This window comes from Dermacentor variabilis, chromosome 3, assembly GCF_050947875.1.
Source record: "Dermacentor variabilis isolate Ectoservices chromosome 3, ASM5094787v1, whole genome shotgun sequence".
Lineage (NCBI taxonomy): Eukaryota > Metazoa > Arthropoda > Arachnida > Ixodida > Ixodidae > Dermacentor > Dermacentor variabilis.
Genome location: NC_134570.1, coordinates 59711870 through 59728810, shown reverse-complemented (window position 1 = coordinate 59728810; position 16941 = coordinate 59711870). Strand labels below are relative to the sequence as shown.

The window sequence follows — 16941 nt, the reverse complement described above, 5'->3', positions numbered from 1 at the left end:
TCTGCACTGTCTTGGGCTTTGCCGGCATCGCGTGCAGCGAAGAACTAGCGAAAAAAGAAAAGCTGAACAAATAATCTAAAAGATAGCGCAAGGCGATGAGCAGCGCGCAAGCTCATGTTGAGGCCGACAGAGCAAGGGGCAACAACGACGCGAGCGCGGCAACAAAGGGAGCAGCCGCCGCCGCCCGCGCAGCAGCCAATGGCAGGCGCGCTTTAGCCCGCGAGATTTGAGCAGCAGCCGCTGCCCGCGCAGCAGCCAATGGCAGGCGTGCCTTAGCCCGCGAGATTTGAATGCACTGCTCCGGCCAATCAGCGCTCCGCATCACATCGCAGGAAAACGCCAATAGCGTCTCAACCGCGCCGACGATGCCATTTTGCAAGGCGGCAAAATATAGACAAAGAATCCACGGTCAAAACGACACCAAGATGGCGCGGGCAGGCCGCATGGGCCGGGAATGGCGCGCCCGCGAAGTTTGACTTCATTTCGGCATTTGCGCGTTTTTTGGGCCGCGGTGGCCTCAAAAGTAGCGTTATTTTTGGTACTTTACGGTTGAATTAGGTGCTGATAATTACAGAACAGGTAGTTTATGAGACATACAAACCAAAAATATGGTTTTTCAAAAATCGACTTTTTCGCTATTTTTCGGTTTTCAAGGGCCGCGTCCCCCCTTAAATTTCCCACGAAAAGAAACATCTTCTTTTTTCATCCCACAGCAAATGCGGGATGACAAGCAGGCGACTGCCGCTACCAGTGCGGGACACCAAAACAAAAATGGCGGCCAGCAGAGCAAGCTGAACGCAATTATTTTTCTTCTCGTGAGTACATTACACACATTGAAACAGTTTCTTCCGCATCAGTAATTAATAATATAGTTAATATTGGCAAGTCTGCACCAATAACGTAGCCATGTCCACTTTGAGGGGACAGAAACAGAGACAGGTGCGCTTAGCTGCCAGTGACAGAAACACATGGCGGGCATGCTGCGGAAACTGTGGCATTTGTCTTCACTGCTATCCTAATATGGCCCGCTTACGCTAATGGTGGGCAAATATTTTAGCTGCGTTACAAGCGTCGGCGTATGAATAGGGTACGCTTCTAACGTATCAGTGTAAACATGGCTGCTATTGTTGCCGCTCGCGGTTTGTTGCATGCCCACGAGTGCGGACGAGAAGAATCAAAAGCCACCTTTTTTGTTGTTGACCACAACCATTATAAAGCCTACAAATAATAAAGGCAAGTTTGGTTGCAGCTTTTTTTTTTTTTTTGTCAGGGAAGTGCGGAAAGTGATGAAAGGAATGAAATGGTGCATCTGCTTAAGAATGGTTGGTGCGTGCAGACCGCTTGGTTTGTCTTGAAGAGTCGTTTGCGTAGCATTCCACAGATGGTAAGCTCGATCATTATTAGCTAGACTTGGCACACGACATATCGCTCCGACAAGTTCGGGGTGCGATCATTACACGGGAAAGAAAAAAAAAATCGAATTTTGACGACAAAATTCAGGGGTGCGATCATTATGCGAGTGCGATCATTATGTGAGTAAATACGGTAGCTAAATTTAGCAAGTGTTTAGTCATCTTATTAAAGGGGCTGTGACACGGTCAACCGACTGTTCTCTGTTTATCATTGTAACTGAGAGTAGAGAGACCAATATGATTACACAAATAACTGTGCTCTCAGCGCACATTCAACAAGAAATTTCACTTTGAAATCGCTGCCTCAAAACCCCTCTCAGTGACGGTGACTTCCATTTCGGTATAGACTGTGTGACAGTCACGAAATGAAGGATCAATGCTTTGTCGTCTGCTTTCAACCAGCCCAAGACCAGATTGGATGTTGTGCTGAAACATTGTGTAGTGTTCAAAATTTGTTTTCTAAGAAATTTCACAGTTTTTTGCATGTGCCGCAACGAGGAGATGACAGCGATAAGGAAAATAAGCGCAGTAGCAGAGAGGAGCTGTTCACTAAGATTGTGCTGCGTTTCGATGTGTACGAGCCGTGCTGCACTATCTGCACGTGCATGAGCGTGCGGACGCGAGCTTGCACGCGTCCGCAAACATTAAGAGGTTAGCAGCGATGATGGCATAGAGTGAGCTCGGCAAGTTCATATTAAATAAATACTGTTTGCATTTTGTGAATGCTGTCATTCACTCTTTGTTCAGCCTACATTCAAGGCAAGTTTTTAAAATTTTTTCTGGCTTCGGACATTCGGGTGTCAGTTTAGAATCGGGGCCAGCCTAGGTTCGAGTAAGTACGGTATGAATTAGTCGAGCATTTCTTATACATGTATTCGCATCTTGTATTTTTCGCATAAAAGCATCTGTGCGTGCGCCTTTCTCATATATATTTAATGTTAACACTGTCGAATAAACAGTTGAAAGTAGCGCCTGTCCTGCATATGACCTTCCTTTTATGCCATGTCTCTTGTTTTCGCCTTAAATATATTTGTCAAATATGCACCAATTAGGCCGACACAAAGCTCTATGTATTAATGCTTTTTGCACATGGTGTCTGCCCATATTGCTACGGATGTGCTGATTAACAGTTCTGTTCTCTACGGAATTATGCAATAAAGCAACAAACGCTACCTAAAGAACCTCGCTGCTACATATATGTCGCCAAGTGCACCATTTATTTAAATAAAGCAAATAACTTTCTTGAATTGCTCAGCTATTTGCTTACATTGACAATCATCATCAATGGTTTCTGAACAATTTTCTTTTATTTAAGAGACACCAAACGCGCGAGGCAACAGCCTGCACGTTTTATCAAATGCAAATGGGCCCTGCTACTCCTGCTGCATCTGCATATCAGATGACGCACCTCAGGAACTGTATCCAGGGCAACAGGGCAAACAGCGCAACGCAGACATGGACAGCAAATGACGAACCCGCCCCGTCTTTTCCTTTGTTCTTGCCCGTGTCTGTGTTGCGCTGTTCACCCAAGATACCAACGCGCCCCAAATGTCAGTTTTATTATGCTCGAACTGCGCTTGACCACAGGCCTCGGACCCCTCTCCTCACCTTCGTTGGAGGCAGCACCGCCACCGACACTGCTGCTCCGGCTCGAAAGGCCCTCGGCTCCCCCTGGTGAGTCAACGGGGCTCTCGGCTGCCTCGCTCTTTTTCTTCTTGGCAGCCGAGCTCGCTGCCGTCCTGTCGTCCTCCTCATTTACTGGAGATGGTGCAGTCGCAACAGCAGCAGCTGCCGCCGCTTCTGCAGAGTCCTCCACTGGGGAGACGCTTGGCGTCGTTGGCGTCGTCGGCGTTGTGGGGAGTGCATTGGGTGCAGGGGCAGCATCGTCCCGGCCTCGCTTTTTGCCTTTCGTCGGAGTGTCGGGATTGGTCTTCTGCACATGCAGCAGTGAATGGTACATTGAGTAAGCAGTGGGAGCAACTAAAGCAACAAGTGACGAAACAGGTATTGAACAGGCTCATATAATAACAAAAGTATTTCGAGGTTTAATCCACATTTGGTTTTGTCCGTAACTTTCAGAGGAAATAAGTTCTAGCAGAGGAGGAAGTAAGCAAGTCTGGCCCATCTCAGGCCCTACTCACATTCGTATATCAAAGTGTTTGTGCATTTTTGTTTTGGTGCCCTGCACTACACACAACGGCAGCCGCCTATTTGTTGATGTGGGGATGCGCGACTCTCGCGCGTCCCCTGATGTTTTTCCCGCATAGCGCGCCTCCTGTAGTGCGGCTTCGCCGCGTGGCCTGCGTGATGCCCGCGGCGGTTGATGTGGTTGGGGCGCAGTGCGAGAGATGGCGCAAGTGTTGCGCTGCTAACGCCGCCGACAGGCGAGGTTACTTGGGCACTGAAAGGAAGGCGCTTGCTCTCTTGGGGGTTCGAGACAGCAAGCAGCACGGACGTGCCGTGCCGCGCGTGCAGCGACCCATGCTTCTGCGAGACCGTCTCGCGTGGCCACTTTGGAATGCGCCACCGTTGGCGTGACAGTACACGCGAACGACCAGGCGTTGGGATCCAGCATGGGGCGAACATATTCACTCGCTACCAGGTCGCGGTAAGTCGGACTTCTAGATTTGTCGCGCGCCCATCGGCATGTTTTGTGGATAGCAACTCGGCTAGCAGGCATTGATCTATGAAAGGCGCAATAAATGCCCTTGTGATTGTTTGCACTACTGTGTTGTCGTTCCTTTGTCCCAAGAGCACGGATGTGAGAGACCCCACAACCTGTTGTCATCCCTCAGCAAATGCGAGATGAAAATTTTTTTTTTGTGTGGGGAATTTAATCCACGTAATGATCACACCTCTGAATTTGCGTCAATTTTTTTTTACAAAAAAGTGCAATCATTACGCTAGTAAATACAGTACATAGTTTCTTTTAAACATCATTCCTCTATGTTTTTTTTATCTGTGTTATCGTCCGCCATTTTCAATGTCTTTTGCTTATGCAGTTGTGTGGTTGTGAAGTTGTGAATTTTTTTTCCCATTTTTATTGTGTTTATAACTTTACATCAAGTGTGTGCACAAGGATTACGAAACTTTTTTTTTTGTGTGTGTGAATCCGTGTGTTAAAGTCTGCTTGTACTTTTTTTTTTTCATTTATACTTTGTTTTTTGTTGGCAGCGTGTATGTACCCGGAAATTCACTGCTGCGCCACCATGTACTCTAGTGCCCCACCGAAGCGGGCGAAGTATGAGGCGAAAGATGTGGCAGCGAAAGTAGAAATATTGAAAGCCGCGAAGGCAGGGGTGCCTCGGCAGGTCATAATGACTAAATTCAACGTGAAAAAGAAGCACGCTTAGCATGTACATGAAAAATGAAGCGCAGATTCTTCAGGTGTACGACAGCGACAAGTTCGCCGACAACAGGAAGGGACTGCGAACGGCAGCGCACCCGAAACTTGAAGAAGCATTCTTAAGATGGAGTACTGATTCGTGCGACGCACAGCTGCCTTTGAGTGGCCCCCTTATCTGTGCGCAGGCTGAAAAGTACACGCTGAAGCTCAGCATCGAAGACTTCAAGGCATCAGAAGGCTGGATCGACCGATTCAAGAAAAGACACGGCCTGGTCTTTTGAAGCGTGTGCGGCGAGAAAGGGGCTGGTGAATGAAGGTGTTGCGAAGATTGGAGGGCCGGATTACTCGCTCGCCTAGCCGATAATGATGCCTGCGATGTTTTTAACACAGATGGGACAGCCCTCTTCTACAAAGCCGTGCCGGATAAAACAATCACATTTAAGGGGACCCTTGCGTTGGCGGTAAACGAGGCAAAGACAGGATAACTGTTTTGCTGGTTGCCAACATGACTGGCATGGAACGGCTACCGCTGTTGTTAATCAGCAAAGGCAAAAAGCTGATATGCTTCAAAAGTATCAAGAACCTTCCAGTAGACTATCGCTCGAATTGAAAGGCGTGGATCACTTCAGGAATATTACGAGCCTGGCTGCGCAAGTTGGACCGCCGGTTTTCTGCATAAGCGCACAAAGTGCAAATTGTTTTGGATAACTTCAATGTGCATAACAATGTGTCGGGGCTTACAAACAAAGCTGCTTTTTTTGCCTGCGAACACAACGGCTTCCCTGCAGCCTCTGGATCAGGGAATTATTCAATATGTAAAAAGACGACACAGAAGACAAGTGTTGCCCTGTATGGAGGCACGAAAAAAATATGACGCGACTCTACTCAGTGTAGCGCACATGGTGGCGCACGTGTGGAGTAACACGCTGCCCACAATAATAGCGAACTGATTTCGACACAGCGGCTTTGTCCGTGAAGCTGCTGCCTTGGAAGCTGGGGATACGAATCTTGACGAAGACGACGAGCAAGACGACAGCCGCTTCGACAGACTTTCTTTTCGTGAGTAAATTACGCACGTTGAAATAGTTTTATCCGTATCAATAATGAATAGTATCGTTTATATCGGCAACTCTGCGGCAAGGTATGTCCACTTTGAGGGGACAGAAACAGAGATGGACGTGCTTAGCTGCCAGTGACATATAAACATATGGTGGGTAGGCTGCGGAAATTGTGGCACCTGTGTTCCCTACTATCCTAATACGGCACGTTTCCGCTAAGGGTGGGCGAATATCTTAGCCGTGTTACAAGCGTCGGTGTATGAATAGGGTACACTTCTAACGTATCAGGGTAAACGTGGCTACTATCGTTGCCGCTCGCAATTTATTGTGTGCCCACGAGTGCAGACAAGAATAGAAAGGCGCCTTTTTCGTTGTTGTTTACCACAACCATTATAAAGCCTACAAATAATAAAGCCAAGGCAAGTTTGGCTGCAGCTTTTTTTTTTTTTTTTTTTCATGGAAGTAATGAAAGGAATAAAATGTGACATCTGCTTAAGAATGTTTGGTGTGTGCAGACCGCTTGGTATGACTTGAAGTGACGTACGCGTGACATTCGACAGATGATAAGCACGATCATCATTAGCTAGACTTGGTATAAGACATATTGCTGCGGCAAGTTCATGGTATGATTATTACACGGGAAAGAAATAAAACCGAATTTTGACGACAAAATTGAGGGGTGCGATCGCTACACAAGTGCGATCCTTATGCAAGTAAATACACTAGTCTGCATTGCATTCTAAACAAGCCCAAGACTAAGGAAGTTTTAAGAACATTTACTAAGCCTGTGGGATCGCACATGCACCCCAATATCTCCGAAGTAGCCACGCGGCTATCACATGAGAATCACGTGCTCACTCACGGAGGGTAGCAGGGAGAGGGCACGTTCGCCGCTCCAGCTGCTCTTCACACCTGGCCGCGACGCCGCAGCCCAAGGCACCCCGTTCCCTCCTTTCCCTTTCTTGGAACCGGGGAGACTCCCTCTCCGTCGCTCGCGGAGAAGGCTATTCTCCCGATGCATCTTTGTCTTTCGGCTGAGGAGCTTGCGACTGGCCGCATCTCAATTCAGCCGCTGAAACCGCCGCAAGCCGTCCCCCTGCTACGCTCGGCCTTCGTGAGCAACTGACCGCCCCAGGGCCCGAGCGCGGATCCACTCTGGGTGAGCTGAACTCTTATCGGCCTCTGTTGTGGTTCTAACGTTGTGCGGTTAATTTGCATCAGACATGCGGAACGCTCCGCCGCTGTGGTTTCGTTTTGTATTGGTGTTTGCTGTCTTAAGGTGAATAAACACCTTAAGTCGAGGCTCCCTGTCCCCATGGCCTGAACCCACCGTGGTCGCAACTCACTGCAAACCGCGGGTTAGGTGTCACAGCTCTGACTGTTAGGGCTGCTGCGAAAGTGCTAGCGAGCGACTGCCGCTCCGCCGGCGCTGTGCGATCCAGAAAAGGATCAGGTGCGCACACGCGAACTTGAGTAATACCCCTATAAGCCACAGCAGCCCAAATGCAAAAGCAATACATTGAGTACCGTGACACCACAGTAATGTACCGGTGCAAAATTCTGTTTACTTACTACGCTCCTCAGTAGACATAAGGGGACAGACATACCGGTGCAAAATTCTGTTTACTTACTACGCTCCTCAGTAGACATAAGGGGACAGACATTGCAGGAGAGCATAGGCTTGCACTACTCTGGCAGCATTATATTCAAATGGTGATAAGGTGGGCCAAGGGTTAGCAAATGAGGGTGGTATGCAAAGTCGCAAACACTGTTAATAAACTGCACATGTGGAGAGCATGTCGAGGCTATGGTTAGGTGACTCATTTCATTCCGTTGTGATAGAATGGCGCCAGGGGGCCTGAAAACTTACTTTTTTCTTGTCTTTCTCGGCTGCACTGGCAGCGGGTGACTTGCGGCCTCCGAGCGTGGTGCGGTTGTTGGCAGTGAGCGCTCCGTCCATGATTTCTGGGCTGGCTCCGTCACCCCCATTGTTGCCGCCGTGTTTACTTCGGCCTTTCATGTGGTTCTGGTTCTGAAAAAGAAAGACGCAATGGATAAGCACAAAAGAAATTGCAGCTTCCAGAAAGGCGAACCGTCGATTGCAATGGCAAATTATTAGACAGCTATACAAAGCAAGGATAGCACTTTTATTGGCCATACAGTCTAACCCGACTATATCGAACCCGTTTACATAGAACAATTCTCTATAACGAATGATTTCTGAACACTATAGTTACAATGAGTATATACAGCAAAAGTTACACTTGCATCGAACAAAAATAGCAGCGACTACCGATATATTAGACGCCAAGCAGCGGAAAAGTGCCCCAGAAGTTCCCTTTCCCTTGCGGTGATGAGGAAACCCGGTGGCGCGGCTCCATCAAACCGATCTCCCTACCGTGACCTCGCTGCGTTGAGCGAGTCATTGACACCTCCTGCAAAAAATTATCCTGGCCCCCCCGCAGCGCTTGCTCAGACAGCCAATCAGAGGCTCTTGCACCCTCGTCGTGCAAGATGGCGCAAGTGCGAGTTGTCTCGCTGCTTTTCTGGTTCATTGTGTTTGCGCCTTGCGAGCCTTCTCCCGCAGTGTTGCCGTGATGGAGTGACAGAATTCGCCTTTCACCGTGAAGCTCAAAATCATATCGGGTCAAACGCGGCGAGATGTTGGGTGCCCGGCAGCGTGCAAGATTCCGAGGGGCACTTTCAGCACGATCCTGAAGAATAAAGGGGAGATTAGGGTTAAAGAAGACAAACTCGCGACCCGGTGCCCATGGCGCCCGATGCATATGCACGGCCGTGCACAAGTGGTTCATTCAAAATTGCTTCAGATGTGCTGGCTCCCACGTGCACGGAGCCAACTGTAAATTCTGATGAGTATGACGAAGCAGTTGCTGGTATTGCCAAAGTTTGGAGCAGGCTGTAAATTTCCGGAAGCTGTTCACGAATCAACGGTCGACGAGTTTGTGAATGCAGATGATGGTGTCGTGACCACGGGAGAGCCTGAAAACGAAGACTGCCGACATCGTACCGAGCACAAGTGAAAGTGGACACAATGAGGAAAGCAACGACGGTCTTTTGCCCACGTCCTCCTAGGTGATTGGTGCACTCGCGTTAGTCCAATGCTTCTGCGTGAATGTGGAAGGTTGCGGCCTCAGTTGCTCCTACTCCTTAAACAATGTGGAGAAGCTTGTGCGTCGCTGGCAGCAAAATTACCAAAGCAGAAGAAAACACAGGACTATTTCACGCGAAACTAAGCTAGTTTCATCAATAAAGTAATTTTAGAAATGGTACGTGCATTTATGACATCCAATTCTTTAGCAGGCTTATATCGAATTATGCTCTATATCAAACTGATATGCTTTTTCTTGCGAGTTCGATATAGCCAAGTTCAACTGGATAAACTAGTGGACATTTGCTTACTAACTAAATTAACGAGTATGGTGTCATGCAGGCATAGGAAAACATGAAGATACTTCACTCAATGACCACGGACACTCACTGTCACAACACTGGCGTGAGAAAGAGCGGTAGCAGCATCAAGCAAATTAACCTTCATGCTGCCTCTCAATTCATTGTGAATGAAGTGGCAAGAACACAGCACACATAAAGCTACCAGCCCTCGGTGCGCCTAGACTCTGTACACATCGCAGATCACTTTTATTAGAGGGCTCGCATGGCCGTGTTCAGTCGCATCATATGCAGCCATTGTCGCAGTAAAACTGCACATCTATGGATATGCGCAGGGGACCATAGGAGGAGACTATAGCATCATCGTGTACAGCAGCCAATAGCAGATGCAGGTTAGCCTGCTTGTTCTAGGAACACGCGCTTTGTCCAATCACAGCTTTGCATCAAAGACTTGGGAAATTCGAAAGCCCTTGCGAGCTCTTCAATCACGAGCGAATCAAGCTTTGATCATGCCACTGTGGCCGCCGCCGAGGGCAGCAATAAGAAAAGGACAGGAATTCACAAACAAAACAAGACCAAGATAGTCGTGGTTGGTTAGACAGTGCGGGAATGGCACTTGCTCTACATTTAGGTTGTACCAGCACTTGCTCACCGGTGCCGCGGCTCGTTATATATATTTGACTAGAGGTAGTTTCACGATGAAAAATTAGTTTATGACATATACAGTCCAAAAATGTAGCTTTCTAAAAATCTAGTTTCTTATATGATTTTTTGGCTTTCAAAGGTTGCATTCTCTATTAAACACTGTGAAACAGGAAAACAACAAAGTGTGTAAGACTGCTCAAGCTCCACTAGCTCAACACACCTCGGCGTCTTGTGTCACAACTCTTTCGGAGTAGGTACAGCAAAACTTCCCGCCGAAATGACAAAATGACTTGTGTTCATCGCATTCGTCATCCCCTAAGCTCCTCTTAGATGCTGCTACTAAAGGAGTTGCTATTGAGGTCACTATAGTGGTCAGGCACTTGCGTGATGACGTGTAAAAAGTTTGAATTATATGCCAGTAGCGCAGCCGCGGCTCACGCCTTCATTTGAAACACTTTTCACCACGACGTGCACATGCCGATAATTTTCTCGCCAGTGAGCTAGTTAACAGATCGTCCGTCTATTCTGATGTAGCTGATGCTCTCATCCTCGACAGCTTTGAACCGAGTAAAAACTATAAACTAATGCTTGCCGCAACCGCTCCGGACGAAACCGCGGTTGCTATTGGTGCGATCATGAAGGCAACCTTGCAGTTCTGAAGGCAGGCGGCTGACACAGGCACCGAATCTAAACGAAACTACTGTCTGCTGCAACACCTGCGGTCAAAGCCACAGTCACAATCGATGTGAACATAGATGGTGACTATGCATTTCTGTGTGCGCGTTGGCCACGCGACACAGGCACAGAATCTAAACGAAACTACCGTCTGTTGCAACAACTGCAGACAAAGCCATGGTCACAATCGATGTGAACATAGATGGCGACTATGCATTTCTGTGTGCGCGTTGGCCACGCGGCCAACACGAGTCAAAGTGAAACTACTGTTAGCCACAGCCACTATGGACGAAGCTGCGGCCACCATCGACGCAATCACTGATGGTAACTACGCAGTTATGAAAGCATACGGCTGATGTGTGCCCCGATTAGAAACGACCATTTGCCGTAACCGCTGTGGACAAAATCGCCTATCGCATCAATCATTGATGGCGACTGCGCAGTTGTGAATGCAAGCGGTGTTACATGCAGTTGTGAACGCAAGAATAAAGGAGTCGCAGATAAGCATGAAGCATTCCGGTGTTGCTGTCACGAACGAACGATTTCCGCTTATGACTACAGCAATGAGGACTCCGCCGCTTTGTTTTGGTTGGATGCTAGCGCCGTTGTCGGTCTTTTGCATCACACATTTGTGGCACTAAGTGCTCGCCGATCTCTGAGAGTTGTCCGAATTAACCAATGTGCGGCCAAACACGTCCTAATTAATGCGAGTTCGATTGCATAAAGTATTGCAAATGCCTGCCGGGACCAGAGAATGAGTTTGAATTAGCTGATTTTCCGAATTAATGAGGGCCGAATTAACGAGGTTTAACTGTAGTTGACGTTCGTATTGACAGTTGGCAGAAGTATTGAGGTTCTACTGTAGTTCACACCTGTGTGTCGAAAGCGGTGCCCACCTCTTTGTTTCGGCGGGTACGCATCACGTGCTTGCCGTTGAGTGCATCTCCATCAACAGGCTTGAAGAGGAACGGTGAGGAGCCATCCCCATCACTGCCCGAGAGGGGCCTCACCGCCTCGGTGCCCTTCTTCTGCTGGCAGCAGTCCCAGCAGAGCACTGAACCCTCCTTCCCCGTCTGGAACCACTCCTTCGAACCTGCATTACCACACCATGCCTGAATGAGATAGGTCAACAGATACATAAGAGACACTACAAAGTCTGGACTGATGTCAAGGGCTCGAAATCCAAAGAATGCTCGTTTGGCCTTGGTTTTCCACCATCAATGACAACCTTGCCATGACAGAAATGCAAATAAGGTTTGGAAAAACACGCTACCAGTGTATACCAATTTAGCATATCTCTTTAGTCGCCCTACAAGAATCTGTGAGAATAGACTTTCAGTAAAGCACTTTGTCTTTTAGAATCCGTGTCACTGGGTTCGTGTTTCTGCTCCTACAATTCAGCGCAGTTGACAACAGGATAAAAGGAAGCGTCTACATAAACAACACTGTGCCAGGTGACAATAAAATAAATTCACCGGAGGCCTTCCTATCACCCATTCCACTGACCACTCTATGAACGATTCTGTTAGCAGCTATTCAGTTCACTTTGTCTTTTTGAAAAGCTTTGTCTTGGGCTAAGGCCTCACGCTAGTGCTTTCAATCAGCAATGCATTACCAATTTTCAACGAGTGCTTTCGATCAGCAAAGAAAGCAGTCAGTTGTCAGTCAAGTCATGTATTGCATATAAACATGTCTCCCCTTGTTGCATTTTCAAGCAGTGAAGTTTTCAATAAGTAAATCCACTGCATACTGAAAGACCTGTCTTGTTCAGCTCTGCTCTTGGCAAGAAGTCGATGCAATATGTCAGACATAGGGAGGGCAACATGTCAAGCATGCCCTTTCAAAGGGACAAAGCAGTAGTGTTTTCTACAAGCACCCCCCCCCCCTCCCACCAGCTGCAGCAAAAGTCTAAGGCCTAGACCAGCAAAGGCGTCGACGTGTCGGGAAACGCAGGTGAGCACTCACTGGTAGCAAGGCAGCTGTGGCACATGTAGGCCGGCACTTCCCGGGAATCAGAATCATCAGCAGACTCCTCTTCTTCGCTTGCTGAACTCGCGTCCGCTGCAAAAGACAAGCAAGAACGCCAAGTAAGCAGCAGATACAATACAGGAATGCATACCTTGGATTGCTTACGCTTAACACTCTCCAAGGCAAGCAAAGTTACCTGCCAAGTTTAAATGCCCAATGTGCGGCTCATACAGTGACACCCATCTGCTAAAATCACCCTTTAAAGAAAGGGGGGGATCCAAGATGAAACGATGACTTTCACTCGCCAAGAACTACAGCAAATGCAGACATCAGAATTTGAAGTACAACTGCAAATGAATGACTTTTTGAGCCAACTAAGTTTCATTAGCTAAAATTTAAAACCATTCACTTTAAGGTACATGTTACAACGACAGAATCAAGGCCAGTCATTGCATGAGGAATTTTCACTTAGCAAGTATCCCAATGGTGGCACAAGTTTAGAGATGTGCATTACGAAGCTTGAAGCAGTGCAAACTGGTCTATCATAAATATTCACAGATAATCACTATCTTTTGTTTCTTTTTTACGACAGCAACATGCCACTGCCATCATTGTGGAACTCAATATTACGCTTTGCATAAATGCCGATTCCCACAGTGCACGGAATCTGCATATAATTTTTTTTTTTTCTCTCCTCAGAGGGACTCTTGCTAAGTGAGTCACAGCTGTTACACACTTACCGAATTCATTCTGCGCCACTTTGGTCAGTCGGGATGATGGTCTGCTTCGCCGAAGCACGTTCTGCCTGCGGTGTCTCCGGTGAGGCCGGGAAGTCGCCGCGCCTGGGGTCTTCTTCCACAGGTAGTAGAACTCCACCAAGTCAGCCTGTCACCACAAGTCACAACCAATCAATCAATCAATCTTTATTAATGATAGAACTGAAGTGATACATATGCAAATATTCAGAAAATGGCAAACATAACATTTCAAAACTAAGCCGAATGTCGTTCCATAACATAATGAAGAAGATCATTTGAACTACTCTAGGAAAAAAAAAAAAAACTTCAGTGAAACGTGTAATACTGACCGTCTCCTTATGTGAGAGGAGCTCCTTGCGTATCTTGAAGAAGTTTTTGCCATATTGCCTCAGGCCCTTGACAAAGCGTTTCTGCACAGATGGATGACAAACGAGACACCATGTCAAAAGGTACGGAATGTGTCATAGCGTAAACTTACAGGCTACCTAATTAATTGTAGTTGCACAGAGCTGAGCTCTCCCCTGTCCCGTAAACTTTTGTGGCCAACAGTACTTCACCTGCTGACCTCCTCCTAACAGATGGTAAACAGTTTCTCATTCATGCTGTGCCTTTTCTTCCCACTTCTCAATGTTGCCAAGTGGTTTCTCATTCAACCTTTGAACATTGAAGAATGGCTATGTGAGCAAAGTGCGATTGCTAAGCATTTCTTGTAGAAGCTCAAACACACCTCTTACAATGCTTATCCTCATCTAATAAGCAACTTAAATGAACCTGAGGTCCAAGTAGACAACTAGGTCGAGAATCACTTGTCTCAACGAAAATGCGTTTAGAAAAACACTTGCGCCAGAAAACCCACCTGGTCCTCGTCGGTCCACTTTTTATCGAGGCCTCGGGGAACAGGGTTCTTGACCAGAGCCTGCAGGGCGCGGCCCGTGTCATACTGGCTGTCGTGCAGCAGGTCCAGTGCATTGATGGTCGTGTCATCCCGTGAGGCCGCCAAACACCCGTCCTCCGCCGAGCCCCCATCACACATGCCCGCAAATGCCGCCATGCTCCTGCAACAAGCACCATTTAGAGAGTCGGCATGCAGGAAAGGGCAAACTAGGTGTTGCGCAGCACTTTTGATTGCAAGTGTAGCGTGGCAGATGATCTCATGACAAGCTGCACTGCGCTACTGCTGCTGCAAAGCACGATGGTAGTAGTCCTTAGCGGTATGAAGGGCAACTATGTTGAGAGGCATGTTGTTTTTGTACTATGATAAACCTGGTTAGCTTCCACGATCAAAAGGCATGGAGGCGGGCATATGATTGTACAAATGTAGCGCAGCTGAGAAGACACGTGCCCTTACTTTCTCCTAAGGTTGACTGGAAAAATTCACAATGGCAATCCCCTTGGCATTCTGAGGGGAAGCAAGAGAGCGGCAATGACTACTGTCATTGCAATGCTTGGCAGGGGCCACGGCCCATGCACTCTGAACGTGGTCAAACCTGTCCACTCGCCCTGAAAGAAAGCACTGACCTGGCGGCCCTGAGGTACATCATGAGGTCGCAGTCGGGAACCCCGGGCGTCCAGCGCAGCTCCTCGCGGGGCATGCCGGGGGGCTCGTGGGCGGGCCGCAGTTCGGGCAGCCGTGCCTGGTGCCCGGGCCCCACCCGGATCTCGCCCCCGGACGGCCGCTCGGGGCCTTCCCCCGCCACTCTGCCTCCTTCCCACTGCGGGGATCACCCACCGCTGCTGCTTCTTCTGGCCACCCCCCTCCCTGAAAGACAACAAAATGAAATCACGTTCATTCTTGCAGGTACAGGTGCAGTGCATGCCAAGGAAGAAAGCACTCAAACACTAACTTCCTGCACACAAGACATTGGTTAAAGATGGATCAGGAGCGCTAAAAGTGTGCATGCTGGGTTGCATATGCAACTAAGCTGATTATGTAGAAGTTAATGAAGAAAGAAGTCTTTCAGGTCATATGGCTTTCTCAGACAATCAATGCCATCATTAACAGCAGCAGCCAGCTGCTGCCTACTGTAGGACGGAAGCCTTTCACAATAACATCCAGTTACCCTTTCCTACATCAGGTAACTCCATTATATGACATCGAGCTACGATACATGTAACATTATGAGTTAGGAGGACGAGTATGTCGGTTACCAAATACAGCGAGCTTATATTACGGTTGCAACTAAGAGAAAGTACACATGGGCAGGTCATGTAACATACAGAATAGATAACTGGTCGCCAAATAAAACAGTAGAACAGGTTCCAATCACTGTGCCACATAAAAAATCTACAGCAAGCAGTTGAACTAGACTGTTGGATAATTCAAGATTCATAGGCAGCTATGGTTTCTTATTCTTGCAATGGCAAGGGTCTCGGGACAGAACAGTGCATGTCATCACATGAAAGGTAATTCTTTACACCAGTGTACCACTATAGACAGTACTAATTATAAGTACTCCCATCATGTAACACTCATGGTCAGTTTTATGAGCAAACTCCTGGAGACAAGCTCACCGTAACAAGATTGTCGCACAATTCACAAACAGGACTAGCTGACACTACGGTCCACCACTCTGCGACACAAATAAAGCCAGCGCCGAAAAGGGTAGACTTCACCTTAGTAATCCCAGAATGGCTGAGCCGTTTAAAACGTTTCTCCAGACACTGATACACACATATACTGCTCAGTGACCCTTCACCTCTGGAAGACTGCCTAGCATGCACATATAACTCTGCTTCAAAACCAATGAACACAAACGGCGGTAAGTTGAAGGACCCTTTCACTTTTGACAAACAAACCCTGGATGGCTTCCCGTTTTCCCCACTGACATAACCCACTAAATTTAGCAGAAAAAAAAGCAAATGTCAATTGGGACAAGTGGGATAAAACAGAAGGTCACAGATTTTTCAACACTTCAACAGTACATAACCACAACTTTAAAACAAGTCAGGTTTGCCATAATACAAAAAATTAGAAGTGTCAGTCTTGAGGCATTATGTGCTTTTATTGTAATACGAAAAATTAGAAGTGTCAGTCTTGAGGCATTATGCGCCTTTATTTTTATCCGACAACGCTAAAAGGTACTTTTTGTACGTTGAAACAACTTAAAAGCATGCTTCTTGTTCTGTTTAGTAGTCTGATAGGGCACGTGACTGGAATTTTCTTGGGGCTACACACTCACTGCTTTCACACAGCAGGCAACACTATAGAGCAGGGCGTCATAACAAAATATTTTTGTTCTGGTTTTAGTTTCGTTTCACTGAAAAAAGTTCTGTTCTGGTTCTGCTCTATAACAAAACAAAAAAAGGGAAAAAAGAAAGGTCTATAACGGTTCATAAAGGTTTTGGTTCGCATGTAAAAAATTTTCGAAGCAACGTAACGATACAAAAATATCTATTTTTCTCAATAAGTAAATGATAAATTCTGAAATCATGCTCAGTGCCTTGAGTCAAGGCACAGAGCATGATCTCAGAAGCAGCACGTCATCGAGTGTACTCACTGAAATGCGACGCCACTGTTCCGATAAAAAAAACATTAACAAACAAATAAAATGATTAAACAAAACAAACCGTTGTACCCATAGTAAATGAAACGATAAGCTCTTCGGCACACAAGCTCTGGGTTTTGCTACAACGCCTATCTGCTAGTACACTGAACGGCAGGCGTACTAGCA

At 47.3% G+C, this 16941-nt stretch overlaps 1 protein-coding gene across 7 annotated transcripts in view; it reads right to left on the bottom strand.

The window, feature by feature from the left end:
• Gug (arginine-glutamic acid dipeptide repeats grunge) overlaps window positions 1–16941 on the bottom strand; it is an 87012-nt gene that overhangs the window by 61421 nt on the left and 8650 nt on the right. For all 7 annotated transcript variants that reach the window (XM_075685288.1, XM_075685287.1, XM_075685289.1 and 4 more), the window contains exons 2-9: window positions 14789–15029; window positions 14127–14325; window positions 13600–13680; window positions 13253–13397; window positions 12510–12605; window positions 11441–11637; window positions 7687–7848; window positions 3021–3345 (exon numbers count right to left, since the gene is read on the bottom strand). In XM_075685288.1, the coding sequence (XP_075541403.1) occupies window positions 3021–3345; window positions 7687–7848; window positions 11441–11637; window positions 12510–12605; window positions 13253–13397; window positions 13600–13680; window positions 14127–14325; window positions 14789–14862 (1279 nt within the window). In that variant the 5' untranslated portion in view covers window positions 14863–15029. The remainder of the gene's footprint in view (window positions 1–3020; window positions 3346–7686; window positions 7849–11440; window positions 11638–12509; window positions 12606–13252; window positions 13398–13599; window positions 13681–14126; window positions 14326–14788; window positions 15030–16941) is intronic.